The 27,399-nt window shown below is 41.6% G+C and overlaps 1 protein-coding gene across 1 annotated transcript; it reads left to right on the top strand.

The window, feature by feature from the left end:
• The first annotated feature begins 286 nt into the window (after positions 1 to 286).
• On the top strand, positions 287 to 26,210 carry rasgef1ba (RasGEF domain family, member 1Ba). Its single transcript, XM_068310898.1, has 14 exons — positions 287 to 550; positions 7,174 to 7,356; positions 7,709 to 7,831; positions 7,967 to 8,104; positions 11,920 to 12,135; positions 13,003 to 13,077; positions 13,949 to 14,044; positions 14,640 to 14,742; positions 17,416 to 17,495; positions 18,730 to 18,825; positions 21,216 to 21,311; positions 21,954 to 22,077; positions 22,748 to 22,820; positions 24,678 to 26,210. Exons 2-14 carry the CDS (start codon positions 7,180 to 7,182, stop codon positions 24,700 to 24,702), a joined length of 1,422 nt encoding a protein of 473 aa, XP_068166999.1. The 5' UTR covers positions 287 to 550; positions 7,174 to 7,179; the 3' UTR covers positions 24,703 to 26,210.
• Positions 26,211 to 27,399: the final 1,189 nt, after the last annotated feature.

The raw sequence follows: 27,399 nt of genomic DNA, 5'->3' as shown, positions 1-27,399 counted from the left end.
GAATTAAAAAAAAGAGATTAGCAAATAAGAGCTAAAGAATAAACACAGTAAACTAAACTGTTTGACTTTAGTAGAAAAATTTATCTGCTGTTACTTCATCGAGAAACGAGCAGGGAACTGAAACGTAGGCAGAGAACGACACGGATGGGAAAACATGACAGGGAGAGAGAGGCGGAAGAGAGAACCGGAGGGGGCGCGCGCGTGTCCTCTGATTGGCTGCTGCCTCGCCCTCGTGCGGTCTTGAGGCGGCTCGAGCCTCCGCAGCTCATACATAGAGGAAGGAGCTCCGGAGCCGCGCAGCCGGAGCCGGCGGTCACTGACGCGGATTGTTCTCTGAGCGAAGCCGAACTCTGCCGCTGCGCTGAAGCCCGCAACACATCCATATCTACTTTTTTTTAAAATTTACAACATCATAATGCTGCTCTGACTGCGGAGCGGGAGGGACTGCCGGGTTTCACAGTCTGGCTTTATTCACATGTAAAAGGAGAGTCTCAGCTGTTTCGCGTATTTTGGGTAAAGGATACGATCACCTGGACTGCTGCTTGGTGAGGTGAGCTGTGAAGTTTAATTGAGTGTGCAGTTTGTTCGGAGTTTTTAAGTAAGTGTTGTGCGTACACCCCCAGTACCCCCCAATGCCTTTCGATAATGCGCGCAGGTGGAAAGAGCGCACTTTATTTCCAGTCAGAGGATGAGGATGAGCAGTGTTTGCAAATGAATTGATCACTGGAAAAATGATCTGATGTGTGTATTAAAACTTGACTAGCATTATTTTTTTTCCTGAGATTCCGATATTTCAGATGAATTTACTACCGTGACAGTGCTGGCAGTGCTTTATTCTCCAGAATCTCAACAGCCATTGTAATGATATCCAAATAGGCAGGTTTTAGTTAGAAGCTTTCTTTTTGTTTTCATTTTCAGTCGATAATGGTCCTTAAAGGTTATCCCAGTAATGGGATTTCTGAAATCGGTGTCGATGGCGGACTATTTTTAACCCCCAGTACCTTCTGTCTAAGAGGATTCTCCCCCTCCCAGCCTCTCCTCCCCTGCAAGACGCTGAGGGATCAGTGAAGTTAATCCCACATCACTGTTGAATAACTGGTCAGCTCTCCTTGGCCTTTTGTGCCATTGCTCTGTATCACAAGCATGCATTCCTTAATGTGCTGACAAGTTAAATCTTTTTATTGGTGATCTAGCAGAACCATGTGCGAGTACCTCCTCTGGAAACAATGGAGTGAGTTATTGTTGCAGTGGATAGAGATAGATATACATCATTGATCCTGGGAAATTCACAGTTTACAGGTCAATTCACGGCAGTTAAATGATTGCTGCTCTATTGTGGTGTTTAGTAGTGGTTACTAACAACTAGAGCTGTTGTTTCGTGAGGAATTATATTTGGCACAAGCTTTAAAGTAATTGTTGATTATTTTGAATTTATTTTGACTGGCATTTATTAATTAATGTCAGTCATCGCATGAAATTTGCAGATTTTGTTCAGTTCAACTGCAGATTCTCTCATTTCCATTTGGTGGAGCCCCTTGTAGGCCACAGTACACTGGTTTAGAGATGACACATTTCTTATTTCTTATTATTGGTGTTTTAAATGTTTGTAAATAGAGAAATTGAAAGAATTTAACTAAAATGTTTCCGTGATTTTGAGCCTGCAAAATGTCAAATTGCTGTTTACAGAGAAATCTCCTCTGTCCAGACTTGAGGATGTAAACAGATCACAAGTGATCTGTTTACTTCAATATACAAATGTTGAAATTTGGATGTCTGACATTTCCACCATCCATTCTCATCTTCCTCGTGTGGAATCTAAGCATCAAGTTTCTAAATCTTTAGGGGAGGATTAGAAGAAGCATTGATAGAGGTGTTGTTTCTACTGCAGCATCCCTCTGTGCAGGATGTCTGCGGGGGGGATCCTTATGGGTGTCAGGCACTGATGACGCCTGATGACAGTCCTACATGAGAGCTGCGATTTTTACCACTAGGTGCAACAGCTGCAACTACTAACCAGAGTCAAAGCAATGACTGTGGTACCACATTCATTACTGGTGTAGATGTCGTCAAGAAAGGTGGATGAGTGGTTGCAGTATTTTATACCAGCACCCTGCATGATGGAAAAATGTTTTTGTTTTTTTCTGCCACCAAATGGAATTGTATGATTTGTAATAATTTTTATCCTTTTGGTTTACAGTACTTTCCGCACTATAAGGCACATCTGATTATAAGGCGCACCTTCAATGAACGGCCTATTTTAAATCTATACAATATATAAGGCACACTGGATTATAAGGCGCATTGTCGGTTTTTGAGAAAGTTAAAGACTTTTAGGTGCGCCTAATAGTGTGGAAAATACTGTAATTTTTAGAATTGTGTGTCGAAAATTTATCAGGTGCTGTAAGGGTTGATGACAAAAAGAAATTGTGTTGATCGGGAAAGTTGTTGAGGAGGAAATTAACGCTTGAGGAGGAAAATGCATCTAAAAAGCAGTAATGAGGATAAATTGTTCCTGCATGACGTGGGTTTGTACAGTCTGACCTGAAACCATGTCAGAATCGCTGATAAAGGTTAAAAGGCTCTGAACTGTAGGAGAAACCTCTATTCTCTCGGATGTGTATGATCTTGCTGCAGTTGGAGTCTATCCTGTGCTCCACAGTTTTGTCCTTTCTTCCCGCAGTGAGGTGTCAATATGTTCAACAGAACTGTGTCTGAGAGACTGGGAAGATGTAGCTGTGTCATTTTATTTTTTTATGGACCAGCTCGGTAGGATTGCAGCCCTACAGTACATGTGTGTTTTTACTTGCTTGACCACACACCAGTTTGAAACGTCACTTCCAGCCTTTATTTAGTCTACTTCCTCCGTTCCGCTGTGGCCTCTTCACCCTCTTGTGCAGCCACTCAGCTGTCTCTCACCCTCATTTCCTCAAGCCATGGATGAGTGAGATTCCTCATGCCTTTTAGTGTTTATCCAGGGGCAGGTGATTTACTGCTGCTCTAAAGCGTCTCATAGCATTCTCCCACTGCTGTAGCCCCTTCTCCACAACCCAGTCCAACAAAGACGCAACCATTCAATTTTTTTTTTTTTGTGTGTGTTTTGGTTCCATTTCTGTCAATGCCATTTCTCAAGCCACTCTGTTAAGGAGATGTTTATTACATCTTTGCTTTGACCTGTGCATTCTTTGTGGTTGGGGGAAGGTCTTTAGATATGTCATGGGGGTGGGGGGCAGGGGGCAGTGGCTTTAGCAATAAACGAGTGTCTGGCTTCTTGTGTTAACATCCCGGTCTACAGGAATGGCTTTCCTGCGTGTTCAGGCCTTTTTTCTTTGCAGCCTCTGAACTGCTGATGGCCGCTCATTACGAGTGTCCGTTAACAGCGAGGCGGGGCGGGAAGAGCCTCGGCTGGCTCTATATATGAGCTTTTTAATTGTAGCAGCCCAACCCACACATTTTGAGGCAAAATTACTTGCAAGCTTCTGATAGTGGAGGGCCTGTAGCTGCAAGGTAAGTTCACATAACCAGCAGGGTTTAATGTGACATTTGCCCATTTGGGGACACTTCCTCCTGTTTAGTCTGTTCTTTCAAAATTTCCCCACTCATCAAAAAGAGAAATATTTGGACATTTCTATAAGCTTTCAACTTAAAAGTCACCTTCACTGTTCACTTGCACATGCTCCAGCACATGAACAGTGATCCTGATCAGTGACTAATGCCTTTTAGTGTCACAACAAAGTTGTGTGTGTACTGTTGAGTATTGCGAGGGCGGGGAGAACAGCCCCTCCAGTCTACCATGGGACATAACTTTCCCAGCTGGACTCACTAACATGTGATAAAATGTGATCTAATCTTTAGTAAATAGAAAATAAGATTTGCAACAGAGATAACGTAAGTATAAAAAAAATGGTTCGGTTTAACTATTTAAAGAATAATGTTGTTAAAAGACCATTTTGTGTTATGTTGTTCAAAGGAACTTAAGTTTTCACTTTGAAGCAGTATTTATGTCATCTAACATAATCTGAGTACAAAAGGGTATTTTGATTCATGAATTAGAAACAGAATGAATTTTGAACATTCTCTGTTTTTAAATCCAACGTTAGTCCAAAGCAGACTTCTTTTTACACGCTGTGACAGATGGCTACACTCACAGAAACCAGCAAGGCTGGTAATTAAAACTACCCATTCAACCAAAACTCCCCCAAACAGCCAGGCTGTGGCGTTTTGTTTGTTTACATTCAGCTGCCACCCAACCAGTGAACACGCTAAAACAACAGCAGCGTGTTGAGTTTGCTTTTGTCAGGCCGGTGGATGTGACACATGACGGACCCACCACAGCCTTAAACCACAGGCATAGCACTCCTACACACACACACACACACACACACACACACACACACACACACACACACACACACACACACACACACACACACACACACACACACACACACACACACACACACACACACACACACCTGGAAGACAAATGGAAGTCAGTGCATCAGTCGTTGCTGCTAGTGAGCGTCTTGCACTTTGTTTTTCACATGCTGGCGAAGGCTGCAGCTGGCATGTGAGAGCAGAGGAGATGAGAATAGACGCTCTTGGATCGAGTGCAGAGTGCTGGCGGTTTTTTCTCTCTGCACCAAAAAGAAAATCTAATATTAGCTTTTTTGTCCACAAAGTAAAACTTATTTTTCTTCCTTTTCTTTTTGGAATACAATGTTTAGACTTTGCTTTGAAAGAAATGATTTAGAACAAGCAAGAGAGTTGGTGTGACACGAGGAACAAAAGGTCATAGTGGACAAAGTGCAGCATCTCATCTCCTGTAGTCTTCAGTCTTAAGTAGTTGTTTCATCCACAGAGAAGCCCACCTGTCCCTAGCAGCAGGGGATTAATCCAGATTGTTTGCCTTCTCAAAAACATCAGTGGTGGACGGTGATGTCACGATGATGTCACAGCGCTGGAGATTAAGTCAACTGTAGGCAGCGCTGGATTTGATCTGCTTCATTTGTTGATCTTATGTGTTCTGCCATGTCAAGTACATTTTGTGTGTGTGTGTGTGTGTGCGTGTGTGTGTGCGTGTGCGTGCGTGTGTGTGTGTGTGTGTGTGTGTGTATTTATTTAACTTGGCCCTCCAGAGGTTTCTTCTACATTTCTCTCTGCTTCATCTTCTTCTCTGTGCTTCTGTAGTTTCTCCTATAGGCACTGATCCCCATCTGAAACATGCCTTTTTTCATTATTGATTTATCCTCCCATTTTGCACTATGAAGTTATTGTACAAACAATCAAATATCTCAGAAGAAAAATAATGGACTAATCATCGTTCAGCATCCAACTAAAAAAACCTCCCCCTTCAGTCAGTTTGTGGGATGATAGTGGTGGGAGTTTCCATTCCAGCTGGGAAAAGTGGCTGTGACATATTCCCAATCCTGGATCACCTGACATATTCCCAATCCTGATCTTTGTAATCCTTGTTCAATTTTATTTCGTTATTTTTTTGGACTGTAGGGGTCAGTTTTTGTGTTTGGATGTCAGACAATGTCAGTAAACAAGTTTTTGTACATCACTGCTAAGAAACTATCTCATTCAGGAAAAAAAATAACCCTCAGCAAAATGAATGTGATTTTATAACCCCTTGATTTTCATCATTTCTCGATCACACTCGTGATCTGCCCGTCTCTCCTCTCTATTGAAGCCACATGGTGCAGCAGATGCTCAGGCTGCTGCGCTCTGACTCTTCACACTCGCCTTTCTCATGGAAATGTCTATGGTTGTCTGCCTGAATACTAGCAATGGATGCCGTGTGCACACGTGCATTATGGTGGGGCCGGCATGTGAAAACAGGAGGGTGTGTGGTGTCCCTTTTGTGGGTGAAGGTTTTAAGTGAGCTAATGAATAAATAGGATTTGTTTAGGTGTGTTTGTCAAGCTACATATTCCTGCAGAACTATGCCTATTAAATGTTACAGAATAGTTCTATTTCTCTGTTTTTTCTTTCTGATGGCAGATAGTATTGTTATAATTTGCAGTCTGTCTTTTTGTAAGCATCCGCTGCAAGACATTACATCACAGGACAATAGTACCCTAAATTTATTTGAAGTACTTGTGCCCGTTGTGGGCAGGTGCAGTTTATACATCCTGGCTTCCCTGCATCCGTCTTTGGCAGCACAGCAATGCATCAGCCTGAAAGGTTTCCTGACTCGGCAGGCAGCCATGGGACAGCATATTGTCAAGGACGTAGGGGTGTGGAAGAGTGTGACAGCACGTGGGGTTGGGGGTTTTGTATCCTGCGACGACCCCTGACCGTCCACCCCCTCCCCAGCCTCGTAATGAAAAAAGCTCTTTGTGTCTCCAGAGCCATAAGAACTGCTTGGCATGGGTTTGAGCCGGAGTGCCAGGTTCAGAGGTCAGGAGGCTGGCAGAGGACGGTGTTTACGGGCCTGTGGGTCCATCTGGACTGGAAGATGTTAGAGAGAGGATTTGAAGATGGTCCACGTTTCTTTAAAAGGCTGTGAAGAGCTTAACAATTTAGCATTTGCTATTATTCCCCACAACATCACGGGTTACAGATGTGTAATTCTAACATTACGTCAACAAGTTGGATTCGAGTGAATCTAATATTTTAATGTCTGGAGAATACCTGATGTGAAATCTGAAGCTTTCTTCAACTTAGTTATTTCCAGCACTTGTTACATATGAGGTTATACACACGTTAGTCTACAGTTATATTTTGACTATAATTTGGTCTGAGCAACAAGCATAAATAGGGTTGAGGGTACAATTCTGTTTGAAGCTCAGTCGGATACAAAAGGAAAGGCATCTGTTAGCTGGTTATTCTTGTGCTCCTCATTGTGCTGCGTGTGACTCATGAACCTCTTGCCTTTCTTTTTTTCTCTTTCTGTGTCAACCACAGTTTTCTCCCCACCGCTTTTCCACCTCTTCAGTCAGCCACATATATATCAAAATAAACTAAACCCAAACCCAAAATGGTTTTAAATGGACATTAGGGATCCAGATGAGGAAGGACTTTATCCAAACTGTTTCCCAAACAAACCTTTGCCGTCTGTATTTGTATTTTGGGTTTATTTAGCCACCCTACATCTGTGTCTGTGGTGAAATATCTATTGGAGAAGAAGCTGACTGACTGTTCTCATGACTGCTCTTTATCTTCCTGTAGGACAACATGCCTCAGACACCGCCATTCACAGGGCAGCTGAACACCAGTGGCTACAACAAGAACCTGTACCAGTCCAAGGAGGAGGGCTACCCTGGCCTCTTTTACCATGATAACAACCTGGTGTCCGGGTCCCTGGAGGCCCTCATTCACCACTTGGTCCCAACTATAGACTATTATCCAGATGTGAGTATGAGAACAGTTACATTTCATTTTCATTTTTTTTATATCCCTGGTGTTTTCTTGCCTCTTCAGTTTCATCAAAGTAGGGAGGTAAATCTTTTTTTTGTTCCGTCTGAGAAGTTCTGGAGCTTTGAGATGAATTCATTTTCATTTTTTTTCTGTCATTGTTTCTCTTTGTTCCTTTCGTCTGTTTTTCCCTCTCTACATGAGGGAATAAAAGTTTAAACTTGTCTACTTGCTATTTATATAAGTTATTGTTAAGGTATCGCTACAGTTTTGATTTCATGTACTGTAACCTTCTGTCAAACTTGAACGATCCTTTTTTCAATAAACGTACTTTCTTCCCTCTCCACAGAGGACGTACATCTTCACCTTTTTGCTCAGTGCTCGCCTCTTTATCCGCCCATACGAGCTCATGTCGAAGGTGTGCCACCTGTGCATGGAGCAACAGCGACTCAGTGATCCACAGGCTGACAAGGTATGCACAACAAAGAATCCTAGTTAGCCTGAGCAGAGAAGTATCAGGGTAATACTGGATCCCAACGGGGCTCTCTGGTGTGAAACTACTTCATAACCTGGAATCAATACTTGTGTGTTTATTCTGTATTTTTAGATGAGAGTCAGAAAGATTGCTCCCAAGGTTCTCCAGCTGCTGACGGAGTGGACGGAAACCTTCCCTTATGACTTCAGGGATGAGAGGATGATGCGGAGCCTGAAGGAGCTGACGCACCGATTGGCGAGTGGCGATGAGGTCAGTCCCTGCTGTTGGGTTTCTCCACTCCACTCATGACAGACACGCAATGAACAGGTTGTTCATATAAAATGTCGATTTGAACCATTGTTTTGTAGATGGCACATAATGCAATGCTGTTCAGAGCCAGATTTTCTTTTGATCGCAGTGGTGGGAGATGGAAGGGATGCGACTGGTTGATGAGTTCAGAGAAAAGCCCCATTGTTCATCAGCGAGGTTGACTTTATTGTTGTGACTGTAGTGCTCCTTCCTCAGCAGCATTTTAATTCTTTGACTGCCACAGAGCTGAATGTCAGAGGTTTAGTGGGTCATTCGCCTCCATTGCGATGTTAGCATGAATGTTTCTTGTATAGCCAAATACAACTGATTTGTTCTGTTAGCTCTGATGCTCATGCAAACCTGTTGAATACCCAGATATTAAAACATTGACAGATGATTGTTTAAGACATCACTATCAGTCGCCTCTTTTCTCCCAAGAATTTTTTTTAACATTTTGACTTTCTCTGCAAGTGTTTTTGTGTAGTATAACTGGTTTTTAATGTCTTCTACTATATTTTTCAGCCAGGGGATATTTAATTTAAATAAATCACATTGAAATAATAAAATATAAAGAAGGAAAAAAAAACACTGCCCAAATTGTCATGTGCAGAGGTCGACTGTGTAACATGTAACCATTTTTAATGTTTTCTGTTCCATTCATGTTATAATGTCTACTTTTATTTTTGTCCTCAACACTACTGAGGCTGCTATTTGCTGTATGGCTGTATGACCATTCCGATGCAGTTGGACTTTCTTTTTAGATTGACGTAGGTGAAAAAACTGCAGGAATATCACGAAGATGTGATACAAAGTTTTTCTAAAATACATCCAACAAAAGGAAGTAAGAGGAGAACAAACCTGGCTGTTTAAGTCTAAAGAGCTCATCGTATGACGACAGCAGGTGCCTGATCAGCACTGCTTTTGCCTTCATCTTTCTCACATATTCATGCTGGGAAAACAAATCACAACTGTCTTAAGACCTGCTTATGGTTTGAGTTAGATGCTGGTTCCTCACTGAAACAACCACAGCACTTTTGGAAGGAGTTGGAGTCCAGAATAGAAGCCCTAAACATCTGGTCAAAGTTGTGCCCAGACCACAATCAGAACTTTCCACGACCTTGATCTCCGTAGTAAGACTGTCATTATGGATGTGGGTGGATATAAAGGGAAGCAACAGCCAAGATGAAAACAAGCGCTGGGATGTTGACCTGATGGCACAGAGTGCTCGCCTTTTTTCTCTTTATTATGATGTGACGTTGATTTAACAGATCTCACAATATGTATGCGTGTGATGTCACTTTAGTAATTTGTGCCTGAATATTAAAATAAAAATTACTTAAACAACTTTTTAAGAAACCGATAAATAGTAATAATTATAATAATTAACAGTTAAATAGCAGAGACCTGAAAGCATTTGATTCAACTTGACTTGAACTGATCTGGAGTGATGGGGTATTTGTCATTTGGCTGGAGTGACGAGTGAATTGACCTGAACATGTAATAAATGATTTTCTAAATGTAAGATCACTTTGGATCGGTGGTTGGGGAAATATCCTTTTCATCATGATTTATAAAATGGACCTTTTTTAAAAGCCGGCCTTTGTGTGATGGTCACGTAAAACTCCACAGGAAGTGACACCAGTTAGATAAATAAAACAAGACCGCCAGTCATATAATGGCACAAACCAACAAGCCCACCACACACTCAGCCATGGTAACTTGTACTGAGCAGCCGTCTGCCAGGGCTGATAGGGCAGGGGACGGATCAGCACCCTTATTCATATTGCCAATGTTTTTAATGAGTAAATGCCCCCCCCCCCTCGCTTAGGAATGTCAGTCATTCTGTTGACTCCTGAGATCTGTGACTATATTTGGCCAACCCTGGCCCATCCTGTTTGTAGAGAGGACAGAAGCTACGACAGATGGCCGTCTTTGAAGTAGCAACTAAAGTGACTTCCACTTGTGGCGTCTCACTGGTGTCCAACTGTGCAGGACTGTGGTCAAGCTTTAGTCGACTTTACCCAGTGTTTCATTACATCACAATGTAAAGCTGGTCTTTTACATTTTCTGGTCTTCATGTTGCCTTTATGTTGTTTGCTATGTCCCATCAAATTTTAGAAGCTAGATCAAGAGAATGTTTCATCTTTGTGGCTTAGTCCTCTGAAAAGAAGAAATTATAAACACAAAACTATGTAGCTTTTCTTTTTTAGCTGTCAATCCAACATAAACCATTCGCTATGATAAATACTGTATTAATACATACTAATAACTACCCATAGTCACTTTTCAAGCCAAATTGTAATATCCAAACTTATTTGAGAAGATGTCTGCTCCCTGTGTGTCTCGAGCACATCCAGACCTCCATTACAATTTGAATTCACGTTCTTTTCCCACAGCCCAATTTTCCCCTCTATGTCCTTCCCTCTCATGCAGTCCCCCATCACCAAAACCACAACATCCACGGAACCACAGTTGATTAGCTGACATGTGAATGTGTCACTTCATTTGCCATCACATCTATGAGAGTCACGTCACCAGCAGACAGATCCATTAGCTATGCCCTGGGAAGTGAATTTCAGAAAGTCTCATCCATCCATCCCACTCTGGGTTTTTCCAAGTGATGAGAGCCTGCTCATTTTTCCCAAGTGCCTGAACATCCCAACAAGTCCTCACACTTGATTGCTGTCAAGGCACTGAGCTGCCACAGTCACTATAAATCGGACTTTGTTTCTTCTCACTCAGTTAAACTGGAGTCTTGCTTGTAAAACCCAGATTGCGGAAAGGGGCATTTTTCTGAGGATGTTTCTAAGTGGCTTATTCCACCAGCATTCGACTCTACATGTGCAAACACATGCCCTTCTCCCCTTTCAACCTTCTTACGCAACTTCTTTGCCAAGCTATATCGGTGAGGGAAGAATTATCTAACAGTGGCCTGTTGGTGACACCAACGGAATGATCGGAACTGGACAAACGTCTCCACCTCTGGCCAGGGTGCCACCGCTCCTCTGCCTCTGTGCAGCTGACAGGCCTTAATCAGCCCCGCAGGAAGAGGTTTACATAACATTAAAGGCCATCAGCGACCCTCCCAGTACGTGATGAAAAAGATGTTTTTCTGCAGTATTTCTCAGGCAACACAGTTTTTTTTTTTTTAGTGTTGTTGCGTGGTTTGGTCTCACATCTGGCATCAGTTTTCAGTAAGTTCTCCTGACATGTAGTCAACATGTAGGTCTTTAATTCTGTGGAGATTGTTATCAAAGAAGTGCTTTGGGTTTAGCTTAAAATCCTTACAGCAGAGCTAAACAATGTGACCACACACATACTACCGAATCTCACGCTCAGCTGTTCTTGTTACCTTCACCAAGGAAGTAGTGTGTTCACCCGCTGTCTGTTAGCTGGATTGCTGAACGTCTACTTGGGGTAAAGTTGGAGATTTAGTAAGGAGGACACCACACGACTTTGAGAGGGTCATTTTCATGTAAACTGTTTTTTTCAACTTAAACAATGTGATGTAGTTTAAAAAAAAAATAAAGTAAGTGGAATATTGAATTGTTAGGCCGACATGCACGTTAACGAATGTCCATCTTGTTAGGTCTGTTTCTCTGTTCAGTGATAACAGCATTATCACATTTCAAGAATCATCATACACTGATGCTTTGTCAATAATATCAAACCTTTTTAAAGGTGTTCATTGATGGAGTCCATGTAATTGTGAACAAAAATAAATTTTTGGAGCATTTTGTCATTAAATTTCATTTTTTTCCTCTTACACCTGTCAGGTGTACAGGAAGGCGCTGGGCCAAATGAGCCAGGGCCTCATCAGGAGGTTGACTGTTCTTAGCCAGTACGAGGAGGCGCTGTCCAAGATCAACGCCACGGCGACCGAGCGGCTGGCTGCTCTGAAGGCGAAGCCCCAGGCAGCCATCCAGAGAGACCTGCTCTCCATCTGCAACGATCCATTTACCGTCGCCCAACAGCTCACACACATAGAACTGGTGAGAGAGGAATACAGATGTTATGACAATTTCTCTGCAAATTTATGTACATTTAAAAAAAATATTAAAATCCATTATTTTTAGTTCTTTTCATCACGGATGGTGCCAACTGTCCTCCCAAAAGCATTCTCACTTTTCAGTCATAAAAATCGCTTAAATCATTACATCATATATATAATTTAATATTACTTACTTAAATTGAAAACCAAACTATGTTGTAAATGATACCCTTCCAAGAATAATTTTTAATAATCCGGCCCGCATACTTGTGACAGCACAAGCCTAAAGGAGTATGAGCAGATCAATGCTGGAAAGGAGAACATGTGAGAGATGGGAGAGTTGACACGTATGACGGATTAGGAATCAGTTTGGTGGTGGAGGTGAATCGAACGCTGCAGCTCCTCCCTTGTTTGACCTACCACAACATTGATTTTAAACAGAGGTGTTTGGCCACAGCTTTGGATTCAATATTTTGTCAGTGAATTAGTAAATTGTTCCATTTGAAAAACTTAAGGTGAAAAGCTTTATTCATCGGTCAAAAGGTAACTTCAGTTTGCATGGTTTGTTTTGCAAGAGCAGATACCAGTAAAGGTTGTTGGTAGAAGAGCTTTGAACCGCTTCTCCTCCTGTTATCCAAAAAATTAATGTTCTACTGCAAGAATACATCACAAGGAAAACTTGTTAAAATTTAAAAAACCTACTGAATCCCAAGAAGTTTATATATTAAAGAAAAACTCCCATGATGAACACAACTATAGAAGTCCTGTATGTTTGGATTAATGCAAAGACCCCCAGAGCATTAATCAAGATTAAATAAAAACTTACAATACTGTACATGGAATTGATTGACTTTGACTTCCTTCTCAGGAGAGACTGAGTTACATCGGACCTGAAGAATTCATCCAGGCCTTCGTCCAGAAAGACCCGTTGGATAATGATAAGGTAAAGTCTGCATTCTTGTTAATGCAAACAATCGACAGGTGAGAGTAGCTGAGACGGCGATTGTGTATTCTTATTCTGGCTGAAATCCTGTGTGGAGATGTGATTTATGTCAGTGTGGTGAGATGACCTGGTTTCTCTTCCAGACCGATGTGTTTACACAACACAGACTCATCTCACAGGTCAAAGTGAGGTCAGGGGATTTCTTGACACTACCAAATAAAGTCTCTAACACTCTGAACACATACATTTTCACGAGCAACACTCAGACACACCTCAGACAATTTCCTCAAATCATCCTGTTGTCTGGATGGAATGGGCATGCGTGTGCCTCATCTCCTAGCAACCGCTGCAGCCAAGGGTTTTGTTTTGGGAAGGGGTGTGTGAGTGTGTCTGGTAATGAGTTCTCTTGTCTGGACTTCTACTGCTAGGCAACAGGCGCCTTTTTGGAAGTGAGGTGATGTGGGGGTTAGGGCAGCCTTTGTGCCTTGGGCTAGCCTGTCTCCTACCCCCAACAAGCAACTTTGGAAAGACAGGAATAATTTTTTGTTTGTGTGTGAGCGTGTTGCTGAAACGATGTGTCCCCTGGCGGGAAATACACCATGGGGGTCAGTGGCGTAAGGCCAAAGGAATGTTTGGAATTAGATCAAGACGATTCCACACAAAGGGCCGGCCTGCATAATAAGAATATCATTTGCCACTATTGTGTTTATAGAAGCAGAGTGAAGCTAAGCGTGATATACCGGCCCACTTAGACTAGACTTTATTTTGATGCTCAGTGATGCAGTGAAAATGGAGAAAGAAGCTCATCTCAGCATTATTTTCTGCTTTGCAATTAATGTAAATACTAATTGAAAGTCGGTTGTCATTGCAGAGTTGCTTCAGTGATCACAAGAAGGCCAGCAACCTTGAAGCTTATGTTGAATGGTTCAACAGACTGAGTTATCTGGTAGCTACAGAAATCTGCCTGGTGAGTAATGAATATGAGGCCAAGTCCACTTTAAATGAAAACCCTCAGTGGTTTGCAAGGGGAAAAATGATACTAAGCTGCAAATGTGATAAAAAGGTTAATTTGTAAAAATTAATTTAATAAAAACACACAAAAAAACAAATATTTGGCAGTTTTTGCTTGATAAATGACTTGAAACATTAATTGGTTATTAAAATAGTTTGTTGATTAAAAAGCAATCAGCACTTGAAACCTGCTGCACACGGCAGGAGGCAGATTCAATATGAGATGCATGAAATTAGTGCAAAAACACTGTCGCAATGGTGATGTGTTCAGATCGTTTATTTGGTCTGACCAAGGTCTATCCAGTTTACTACAACATCAAACAGAGAAATCTGTTTATATTTTCACAGTCGAGGAATTTTTTGTCTCATTTTCTGCTCAATTTCAATTTGGAAATAATGATTTAAAGCTTATATTGTTCAACACGCACCAAAAACGGATTTAAAAGTAACAATAAGCTTAATGCATTTGGGCATTTCTCCATTTACCAATCAGTGCAAGTCAGTCCTGAGGGCTTATGTAGTTTTTTAAATGTTCTTCATTTCGTTAACAGCCTGTGAAAAAGAAGCACCGAGCTCGAGTCATCGAGTTCTTCATCGATGTGGCGCGGGAATGCTTCAACATCGGCAACTTTAACTCCCTCATGGCCATCATATGTAAGTTGTTCTTCTTCCTTCCCTCTGAGGTAACAAGAAATTCTTTCCAGGAGTTGATGTCAGCTTGTGATGAACTTAATTGATTAAATCTTCTAAAATTTCTTTATTTAATAAGTAAATATTCAAAATCTGAGAAAACTGTTTGATCCAATTTAAAAAGGTCTCATTTTAACTTTGCATTCTTGCACAAACCATCTCCCTCTGGGTAAATCAATCAAAATGCCCTCAGGGCTTTGTGCCAGTTCATTACCATCTTGTTTAATGTACTTCTGTCTATGATGAAATCAAAGTGACTTGGCAGCAGAAGGAATGGGTCTGCGTTTCATTCAGATAATTGTTTCAGAATTTGCTTCGTGGAGGGAATCAGAAGTTTTTCTCTTGGCTTTTAGGAGTTGACCTCTTACTGCTTGTGTTTACAGAAACACTCTCAGTATTGTTTTGTAAGCTTGTAAAAAATGCACCTGACCTGTTTTCTCTCTGTCTCTTGCATGTGTTCTCTTTAATCAGTACTGGGGTAATTTTGTAGATATCAGACTAATAGTTATTAATCTCTTCTGGTATCACTCAATTGCAAGAACACCATGATCTCATCTAGTTAAGCTGGAAGAGAAATTGACCGATGACCTGTAGAGAATTAAACCTCATCTTATGTAAAGGGAGGAAGTTCTAAGACACATTTTTAGATTCCCCTTGCTGAAGTGTTTGTTCAGGTGAAAGTCAAGTGAGCATACAGCCAGTGGCTACAGGATAAAACAGGAAAATAAATATGGAGTTAAAGTACGTCCGTGGGCAGCAGATTGGACTGTTAAATATGTACAAATATATTCTTTAAAGTGGTGATATTAGTTCAAGTGAAACTACCCAGGTTACATGAAGATAACAAATCCACAGTTAGAGCCTCGCAGCCCCTCAGACAGGTCAGACATAGTGGATGGTGGGGGTGTCGCCAGGAGCTCCCAAAGCTGTGCCAGTGCTTAGAGGAGGGGGCATCTGGTCATCGTCACAGGCCTGAGGGGTGGAGGATTAGTGTGTCCGGAGCACAGAGGGAGAGGCCAGCTGGGTAAAGACTCACTACAAACCATCCAGGCAGATGGTAAACACTGACCAGAGAGAGTGCAAGCACATGAGGGAAGGGGGTGGTGGTGGTGGTGGTGGTGGTGGGATGAAGAGGGGGGTAGAGGGTGGGGGGGATGAGAGGACATCGATGTGCCAGCTGTTCTGTCTTTCTCCCCCGAGAGAGTCAGAGCGCCACGGGCAAATCTCTCCTCCACCAGCCTGTCCTCTGGGACCATCAGGGCTGGACGGAGTGTTGGGGGTGTAATTAATGGGTGGAACAAATTTTCTCACTCATCTTTAGCTGTATCGGACAGGAAGGTCCAGAGGCTTTGGTTTGCATGCTTCCAGTTAATAACTCTGTCCAGATTTGATCCAATAGAGACACAAAGGTGATTTAAAACTGATAGGATAATAGAAAACATCATTTCTGAATTTAGAACTGCTACTTGATGCAGTTGGGACTCATTGCTTATGCACGCGTAATATCAAGTCGAATTTAGGAAAGGAGTGTTGAGTAAATTGAAGACACGTTTACAGCTTGTAGAGGCAGCTTTGGGGTGGCAGTAGCTCAGGTGGAAAGTTCAAGACCCGTGTGGACCAAAAAGTTATGAGTGTGAGCTGGCTGCTCAGCTCCAGAACTCTGCTGAGGTGCCCTTGAGCAAGGCACCATCCCCTCACAAGTTGCTCGTTGGGCGCAGTGCAATGTGGCTGCCAATGTGGTGTGCTTCACCTGCACACACTGTTTAAGTGTGTGTATGAAAATAAATGAAAAAAAAAAACAGTGGAAAGACTGTTTCCTCTAGGGGGGCAAATAAAGGATGATTTTTTCGTCTGTCTTCCAAAGAGTTATGTATCGGTGGATATCTCAAATGAAGTGAGAAAATCTTTGTCTTGTGTGTAATTTGAGTGGAATGACCCTTAAAGATGAAACCTACACACTCCATCAGCGTCCCGTCTTTCCTTCTGGAGCATTATGTTGGTGCTGAAAGGAAGACTTCAACAATATATTAATGGGAAATGAGCGTCCCAGTGGTGCGACCACCACAGCCCACACCTGTCTTCACACACACACACACACACACACACACACACACACACACACACACACACACACACACACACACACACACACACACACACACACACACACACACACTGATGTCTTTGTTAGGAAATGGAGCTGTTTCCTTTGATTAGTGTTGGTGTGGAGCTGTGCACGCAAGGGTTTGTGTTGCTGTACTGCAGGGACAACTCGGACCCCGAACCTGTACCAAACGCATGCGTGCGCACACACACACACACACACACACACACACACACTGGGGATTACCATATGGGAAGCAGAGCTCTGGGAGGGGAAACGAGGTGTGTGTTAATTCCATTGTTCCTGTGGCCTTTTCCTTTGCTTCATCAGATGAGACAACAGTAGAAAGAAAGAGGGAGGGGGGGTTGTTAAATGACGACTACCGTGGGGGGGAGGGTTGTGTGTGTGTGTGTGTGTGTGACTGGATGAATGGGAAAATGCCATGGGTTAATGCGATCATGTTTGGCTGCTGTCTTGGATCTGTGATGTCTCTCTCATTGTCTTCTTCCCTTGTTGTTGTGTCTGTGTTGCAGCTGGGATGAACATGAGTCCTGTGTCTCGGCTCAAGAAGACGTGGAGTAAAGTTAAAACAGCCAAGTTTGACATCTTGGAAGTAAGTTCCCTGAAAAAAAACTGAATTTTTTTTAATCACATGCAGTCGTTGTATAAACGTTGTTATTGTCTCTGTCAAGTAAAGAACAGATTATTTTCTTCAGAAAAAGCAGATTCCTCTTCAGTGTATTTGACACCGGTGACTAACCATGTTGTAGACGTCTGAAGGAGCTGCCTGTTTTGTCACTGAATTCTTGGGTCAAGGGTAGAGATGAAGATAAAGGCTCAACACAATCATACTAAAAACTGGGTGGGAGAGCCCAAACGAATAGATGAAGGCCATCAGAGCGGATGCTTCCTTTAACTTGATGTTAGTATAATTAGACAAATTAGGATATAATGAAGCACAGGGTTGTACTCCATTGGAAAAGTGTAACAAACAGGTTTAATCCACACCAGCTTGAATACTTGTAAAAACAATCACATTATTATTGGTGTCTAGTAAATGTATCCCCATTCCTGCCATATTTGATACACAGAACTTTTCCTGGCTTTAAAACACACACTGTTCTTTTTTTTTATTTTTATTGAATTAAAGCTGAGTAGCAGTGATGTAAAGGGACTTATTCTTTGTGTCCGGACACAACAAAAATTGAGGATCTCTGACATTCAAAACGAGTCTAAAGGGATGGAGTCAGGTGGATCAGACAGGAAGCCCCAGATGTTGATGTACAGCTGGGGGACAAATTCAAATGCAGCCCCCTCCCTCCCTGCTGTACCTAAGGAAATACTGCAAAGGAGATGCTCTCTGAGCCCAACAGGCCTTCAGTCGACCCTTTGAAAGAGGAGATCTGAGCTGGAGACGAGTCAGGCTGGGACTCCCTGTGGGATCTGATCGCTTTCAGAAACTCCGTTCTTTAGGTTCCCTTCATGTCTCACCAGAGTTCTTCTCCGTCGTTCTCTCTGTCAGTCACACACCCCCTCACAGCTTTACTCGTCTGATGGGTTTCTCCCTCCCCCCCGTTTGTTCCTGCGAGCCTTATCTGAGGTGCGGCCCAAAACTTTCTTTAGCAGACTCGTAGTCTGTGAAGTGAAGGTGCTGCTGGGTTTTTTCATGGTCAGACGCCACGCCATCATCTACCTCCTGATATTCCAGCACTCATAAGAGCTTATGTCACTCACTGTGATTTGATGGCACCTCATCCTCTTTCATCTACGTTCCCTTGTCTGTTTCTGTGCTTTTGTTCAGAGTTGAGCTTATCCTCAAACTTACGCTTCATGTTTTCTCTTCACAGCACCAGATGGATCCTTCCAGCAATTTCTACAACTACAGGACGGCGCTGAGAGGAGCCACACAGAGGTCGATCACCGCCAACAGTAGCAGAGAAAAGGTGAGAGCTCACACCAGCAACAAACGCTGAACAAAACATTCATTCTGAAGGGGAATGATGATGGTTCATGTGGCGGCACAACATACAAATATAACTTCTTTGAGAAACTTGTCACTCTGATCTCATCTGAATGCAAAAAAATAATAAGTTTACATGCCGATAATTAACGTGCAACTTTTGAAATAAAGGTTGAAATTCTTGTTAAACATCTCCAGGGAAATCAGGTTCAGATAAATTGTAGCGGTTAATGGAATCCAGTGACACATTCAGTGTTTATGTAAAACCTAAAGTTTTACGTCTACACTCCAGATTTGTTTCCAATCTCATGAGGTTTGGTGCCTCACTAAAGACAGAAAAGCGGTTGGAGGAACTAAAATTGACCAAACAGATACGCTCCGCATTGGTGACGCATGTTTACAGCAGCGATCTGACGGCAGTTATGTAAAATGTTGAGATGATTATCTCCCCGCCATCAACTTCTTACATTACAACATCGAATCTGAAGTAGAGCAGAAAGGCACAGCCTGCGTCTCACTGTGTTATCGTCTGGGAGCTGCGTTCCCATCGTGATTACAGCATCAGCAGCCATAAACATGAGCGCAGCAGACTTGGACGAGGGACAGAGGTTGCATAACAAGCATAGGCCTGAGGGGACACTGAGGTTGTGATATAAGAGGGTCAAAACATGAGGAGGGTCTCCGCTTCTCCGAACCAAGGGAGGAAAAGAAAACTCCTGCCAGACCACGTAGCGTTCCCGGCCTGACCGAATCTCAGCGCTTGTGCCAGAAATAAGTGGTTAGTTTGTCCTCACACATCAGATCTTGAGTTTTTGCGTGTGTTTTTTTTTTTTTTTTTTTGTGGAGACATAGTGTACCATGAATATGTGTCTGGCCCTGTGAGGTTTGTGAGGGATGTTTTCTAAATCTCAGAAATACAAACACACTCGGACAAAAGGTTCGGGGTCATGAAACGGAAAGTTCCCAAGAAGTCTGGTATGTTCTTGCCCCCGTGTCCTCTCCTTATACGGAGGAGCGGTTGTTTACGATCTCCTCCAGGCATCCGCAGTGCTGTTGACTTTGAGAGAGGATCGACAACGCCAGCATTCACACTCTATCTCCATCTGACACAGATGCTGCTGGAACAGAAAGAATAAAATAATCCGACAGTGATTTCTGCGTTAATTAATTTGTGTGAAATGACATTTTATTGAAATGCTGGACATCGCGTGTCTGATTGTGTGGCAACAGGTAGATGATATTCCTCAAAAAAGAAAGAAGTAAAGTTTGGAGGTTCATGTCCCGCTCCCCCCCACTCATCTGGACATATCCTTTTTGTTTGATCTAATTATTGCCCCGGTGCACCTCTGGCTTCAGACCCTCGCCGTCCCACATGTGCCCAGCTGAGAACACGACTTCCTCTCTGCTGCTGTTTGAAGCTTTTCATCTGAAAGCAGAACATATGTGTTCAGACATGTGTTCGCATGACAATGCGTAGAAGCGTGTGTGGGTAAACATCCTGGACCTCCAGACCCCTCAGGGTGGGTAACTATGTGCAGACTCAGAGTTAACTGTGACTTAACCTCCAAAAAGAGAATCATTTCAAAAAGAACAACATCAGATGCGTTCACTGACCGGGCAAAACAACTCGACTGCAGGAAGAAGTAGTTCAGAGAGGGAGCGGGAGGTTTAAGGGCAGCTTCTGGTCGTTCATTTATTAAGTTACTCAGTGTGCTGCTCTCCTTGTAGTTAATCTTTCAGAAACCCTGCTGTCATGAATATTTCAATAACATTTGGGGATGTTCTGGGACTGTCAGGAAAGAATGGTCTTATGTGGGTCAAAGTGCCACATTCAGGGTATTTCCTGAAGCTGAAGAGTTAAAGTGATGTTTATTTGTCACTCGCAGCAACAGATTCGAGTCAAGCTGGTCAATCACATTTTTTGATGACTGATTTGTGGCAAGAAAGGAAGGGAAAATCCCATCAGTATATAAAGGAACCACTAGTCAGGTGCTTCTTCTCCACCCTCCTCTTCATCAATAGCTACTGTATGTTAGTACCTCGACACGTGGTGACCTGAATCGATGTATGAGGGTGGAGATGAATTAGAGATGGATCTCTACGGGGGAATTCTCTGGAAACTCCATGCATGTCTCAGTTCTCCTTTTTTTCTTTTATCCTGTGTCTTCGGCAATTATTTTAGGTTATTAATACACGCTGCTGTAAGAATTGAAAGTAACAGGGAGTGTTTTTGATGAAATTCACCATAGAATCGGATCACAAGATGATGTGTTTTTTGTCGCTGTTCGTTGTAATCCTTTATTTGAATCCGTGTTACTAAAAAGTCACGTTAAAATCTCGGCAGTAAACTTTTTTCTTTTGGTTCTCTTATAGATTGTCATCCCTTTCTTCAGTCTGCTCATTAAAGACATTTACTTCCTGAACGAGGGATGTGTCAACAGGCTGAAGAACGGCCACATCAACTTTGAGGTAAACTCTCCTTCGGAATCAGAAGGAGTTTCCCCACCAACGGATTATCTGACTCCTCTGTGAGACGACGTCACAGGGGTTACACCGCCTGGTGACAGATTTGTTACCATTTATTTCCAGTTCCCTAAAGAGTATTACAGAATGAAGAAGTGAGACCTGAGGCTATAAATTTCAGTTTTGTTTCCATTTGACAAAGTCATTACCAGTAGTACTCATAAAAGTTCCACTGGTCTCAGCCCACAGCTTCATGAATCACACACCATTTTATAATAATAATAATGGATTCGATTTATATAGCGCTTTTCTGGACACTCAAAGTCGCCGATCTTGAATCATTGGACGATCTGCTCTACCACCGGGCCACTGCTGACCCAAAAAAGCTTCTACCCTAAGAAGCTTTGCTGATTGCTTTCCCTGTCCTGCCCTTTTATACTGAACATTTAAACATTTTAATGCTTCAGAGCCCCTGTTATAACCACTGCGTAATATATCAGAGCACCAAGTAACTGCTCTGAGACAGGGTAATGGTAATAAATGGAACAATAGCTGATTATTTGAATCACAAAATAAATGGACTGATGTGAATATTCTGATGTATTCTGAATATTAACATGTTAATCATCTGTTTTTACTTTATTCCAGAAATTCTGGGAACTTGCAAAACAAGTGAGCGAATTCATGACCTGGAAAAAAGTGGAGTGTCCATTTGAGAAGGATCGCAAGATTCTGCAGTACCTGCTGACGGCACCAGTATTCACAGAAGATGGTGCGTTAATCAATTCATAAAAACACATTTATTTTTCAAAGGTGAAAAAATGATCGGAAACATATTAGATGAGCTTTTGTATCCTGAATCAAACTCATTATCAAATTAAACATCTCTGCGAAACAATCTTTATTATTTTGTCAAAAATCGGCAAAAAACAAAGCATGATTACCATGTGAGGTGTGGAGTGTATTTTGTTCACTGTCCCTGTTAATGTGATCAGCAGTAGAAACAACAGGATGGGTTCTGTTTCCTCTCAGTCTCTCCTGCACACCTCCTGCTATCACCCCCCACATGGACGCAGTGTTGATAATTTCTGTCTCGTATTCCACATCAGTCGTATGTCTCTGCCTGCTGCTCTTATCCTCTGTTATCAGAGTGACACAGGAAGTCAGTCCCTCCTGACCCTTGACTGTAAGGACTAATTGAACTGCTCGGCTCTTCTAGAGCTGAAGCCGTCGTCCACGGGTGATAGTCACAGTTAAGAGCATTTGTGGGGACGCAGGTTCATTTGAGCTTAACGTGAAACAGCCAGACGTCACTGAATGGTTTTACTACAGGAAAATGAAAGAGAGGTAGAATTGTTGTAAATTCAACAAACAAATGATTAAAGGGATCAGATCCGCTTTAAATTTTTCTTTAACGTCGTTTTTTTTTTTTGTCGTTGCAGCGTTGTACTTGGCCTCGTATGAGAGCGAAGGTCCTGAGAACCACATGGAGAAGGACAGATGGAAGACTCTGAGGTGTGTGTGAAACACCACACACACACACACACACACACACACCCTCAGGGTTGTGGAGTCTTTCAATCACGGCTGTCCCACCACGTCCCCTCCTCCTCCTCCTCCCTGCTGACCAGACAGACCCTGAGGGATGCAGGTCACACGCCGATGCTGACCCGCAAGCTATTCAATAAACGTATTAAACACACACACACACAGGTGCTTGCGATCCTTCTTTGTCACAACGTCGCTTGCACAGACATGCACAAAGGACATCAGTCATTTTCACACAATTACGTCCCTCTGCTCGAGCACATCATACCCGTGTTCAGACAGCACTGTGCATGTAGGAAGATGGATGAGAGGAAATCTATAGCGGGTTGAAGAAATCCCCAGAGAGCTGACGGAGGGATATTTCCTCTTACTTCAGCATCACTCACTCAAGTTTAATCGACACAAACTGAGTCGAAAGACATTCAGTTTTTCTACAGCGATAAAACGGTTCATCCAGACATCAAGAGATCTTTGTGACACATCACTTCCATTTAATGTTTTTGAACTCAAGGGGGGGAAATTATCCTATTTTTAAAACAACTTGCAGGTCTTTAGTAATAGTAGTCAGTTAAAAATACATGATGAGCTACAAAAACTGTCCACCAGCTGGGGAACAGTTCCCACAGTTATACATAGATAAAGCATTACTTTATACTAGCAAACAATGGTCAGGCGTCTAACCAGTCTGTCTGGTGCAAGAAATGAAGTTAGCATTTATTTTATAATTTATTTGGGTTAAATTATAGAAAAATCCAGTGTGAGGTTGTTAGTATCACGGTTTTTTGTTGAGACCTTTAATGTAAAAAAAGTGTTGAAATTCAGCTGGGAATTATTTCCTTCACACACTGGTGGAGATGGAAAAAGTAAAAAATAGTGCAAATGAACCGATCAGCAGTTTTTAGAAAGATAACGCCTAAAAAGCAGCAGGAGAGAAGCTAGAATGTTGAAAGACATTATTTTTAGACTTTGTCCGTGCTGTAAATGTGGCTCCACATGCCCGTTCTGGACGTATGAATCAGATCTGCTGGCAGGGCTCAGGGGTGACTGCAGGTTTTGGAACCAGAGTTCAGTGCATGTTGGGTTAAATTCGGCCATGGTGAATCCGTGCGGCTGCGTGTGATCACATTTTCTAACTGTCTGCCAAACCTTCTCTGCTTCCCCCTGAGCTTTGCCTTCGCTGGGACACGATCTGTCACTTAATTCTATCCAAGCGGCGTCAGCTGAACAGCTATAGACAAACATCACCCCCAGAAATCTTCTGAAAACGAACTCTAAAATTTAGATGCTGCTTTTTTTTAAAAATCTAAAATGTAAAAGAGTAACAAAACCACTAACTCTGGCGTGAGGAAACAAGATGTGTAAGTCATTCGTCAAAGTGTATTAAATATTGGTTGCATTTGGTCCCACTGTGAAAATAGTCTAGTTGCAAATGTTAATTGTTTAACGCAGAGCTGATGAAACTATAAGTGATTCGTGCTTCTGTAACGTGAACATCTGAACATTGTTTATAATGTTTCACAAAGCTCTACACATTACAAAGAAAAGAATTTTAAATCTCAGTTTTGCTTGGGTTTTACTGTCTGTTTGAACATTTTTACAAATTTGTCATGGATCAGCGCTGAGTAGTCTAAATTGGTTACATTTTAATCAAAAACCTCTCAGATTGAGGGCTTTTTTGTTAGAATTAGAGTAAGTGCTTTGAATTATGGTGATGTCAGGAATCCCTTTGAACCAACATTCTTTAAAAATCACACTTTGACAGGACTGTACATCCATTCGTGACCTCTTGTGAGGTTAACGGCCGTGCCTGTCCTCTCCCCACAGGTCCACACTGCTAAGCAGGGTCTAAACATCCGAACTGAAGAAACCAGACTGATGACTAACCCGACAAGCGAGCTGTGGCCCGTAAACATCGCAGTTATCCAAACAAAGTATCCCGATGTTGGAAGGGAAACGACAATCTCTACTTTGGCTGGCGAGGACCTCTTAAATTCCCCCCCAGCATTAGATTTATTTTCAGCTCTGCTTTTCCTTACCCTCTCTCTCCTTGTGCTGTATATTTCAGAACAGCTGGTTTTGCATCTCTTTGTATGACTTTGTATTCGTTTTTTAAAGACTGAAATGCAACAAACCCTTAGAGTAAAAGGCACGATGTTTTTTCCTGAAGCATTGCTCCCTTATAAACCTTCTCTGGGTTTATCCTAGTTTTTTTCCCCACTGAAGCTACAAAGTTAGCTGCTGGTTGGCTAACTCAACAAAATTGCTGGGTCAAGCTGGCTTCCACCATATGAAGACATTTTCCTCATCACTCGTTATCATGCCGCTATTTGTGTCTCCTTCCTTTTGTACAATACCGAGTATCTCTTTAGGTTTCTGAAGGTTTTGTCGGTTGTGATGTGTCAGAAAAAAAAAAGAGCACTGGCTGCAGTTTTAAGATGCTAGAGATGTTTTGTTTGTATTGTGTAAGGGTTGTGATTACTTTTCCACTTATTTTTATTTGTCCTTGACACAGTCGAGGCTTAAGTATGCTTTGCATGACTTAATGCATCACTAAGCTTCAACCAAAGTATTTCTTGTGTGGTTGAACAGCTTCTGAAACGTCCTACTTCTCGTATCTCACAGATGTAGGACATAGTTTGATGGATGCTCCGATAAGTACTTCATGTGAAGCATATGGACACCTTCCACAGTGAGCTCGTCTGGAAGGTGTGATGATGGTTGTTTCCTGTTGTTCCTGATAATCAGTGTTAAAACAGGCCTCTGCTGTGAAGATAAGGCAGCCTGCTCAGAAGCTACCCCTCCTTCACCTGCCATATACAGAAGATGAGAATGGTTGTGCCGCCCCCTGGTGGTTGAGGTGAAAAGTGAATGGGTTTCTTTTGTTTGAGAAAAATGAAGTTTTATGTTTTAAAACCTACATCTGCTAAATATTATTCAGTTTTTCATGTTATTAAAACTACAGTTTCTTCTTTATTTGTTTTATTTATAAATTTAATAGTGTAGTCCTCATTGCCAGTATTTACTGTTATTTAATTTTGTACTAGATGCATAAGACGTTTAAGTAGTCCTCAAATATTGGCGTTACTGTTATTTTTATACAAGTTTGTATGAGATACTTATTTTCCAAAGGCATTAGTATGAGTATGAAGTTAAATATTTTGACTGATGTGTGCTTTGCCTTAACTGCTTGTCCCTCAACACCAGGTGATGTTGTGGTTTGTTGTGTACATTCTGTGTTTTTTTTTTCCTCCCTGCATTCATTTGTATTTGTTAAGATGGAATAGAGGAACTGTTTATAAATTAATTATTAGTGTTTAAAAGAGTTCATGAAGGAAAAAAATAAAAACATGAAAAGTATGAACGGACTCTGGTTTTACTATATGCTTTGGTTGTAGAGGGTTTTTTACAGGGGGCGTTCTTGAGTCAATAAAGCTTGGTGGAGCTTTGTGTCAACCTGTTAATGTTTATATTCCACAAGTAAAACTACTAAAAGTTGAAATAATGTTAAAAGACAGTTATCACCTAGCTGGAGGCAACACACTATTTATCAGAAATACAAAATTAATGATGAACAAATGGAAATCGTTTAAAATCCAAAATGCAAGTGTATATGTCTTGACAGAAAAAAATAAAATAAACGAGTATCAAAATATATCGGCAAGCAGTTGTTTAAGCTGTAATTTCCTATCAATAATAATAATAATAATAATAATAATAATAATGAAAGCTTCGAAGGAAATTAGTAGCTCCACAATGCACAAAAAACTTTCCCGTGAACATCTGAGGGGCTCTGATCGTGTTTAAACACCTATTTGGCGCCACCGTGTGATCAAATGTAGCTAGTGCAACTACCAGAGTTCATCTCAGTCCACTGACGCTTCAGGCAGTAATAAACAGATAGAAAGACTGTCTAAGGTGTAAAACAACATTTCGTAGCACAGCTGTGATTTATTAGTGTGGCCACAATGACATAAAACTTAATCCAGAGCATTATTGCGTGATACATGAACAATCGTGCGTCACTGACACATTTAAAACTTGTCAAGTTACACGTAATAATAAATCAGGATTTAACGTAATGTACATAAATCTGCTGTTGTAATATAGAAGAGTGAAAAAAGTCCTGATCTAATAATACATTATGAAGACATATAAATATATATTTTTGTTCTGATGCAGTCATGCAGAATATCTAACACCACAGGCATTAATATACATGTACTATATTTTACTGTAATACAGTTTATAAGTATCTTTTGACATTATTCATTACTTTGTTTGTTTCTTTTCATGCCATTCTCTAATCTCTCTAATCTTGGTCATTTAGTGGGCTTTGCTAGAGAGTAACTTGTCTAAGCACTCGAGTTTATCAAGAAAATTGATAAACCATCCCTAACCTCCGGGATTATTAAAGTATCTATCTATCTATCTATCTATCTATCTATCTATCTATCTATCTATCTATCTATCTATCTATCTATCTATCTATCTATCTATCTATCTATCTATCTATCTATCTATCTATCTATCTATCTATCTATCTATC

This window comes from Antennarius striatus, chromosome 3 (genome assembly GCF_040054535.1).
Source record: "Antennarius striatus isolate MH-2024 chromosome 3, ASM4005453v1, whole genome shotgun sequence".
NCBI lineage: Eukaryota > Metazoa > Chordata > Actinopteri > Lophiiformes > Antennariidae > Antennarius > Antennarius striatus.
The sequence above is the reverse complement of the archived record's forward strand: the minus strand, read 5'-3'. Positions and strand labels throughout refer to the sequence as shown.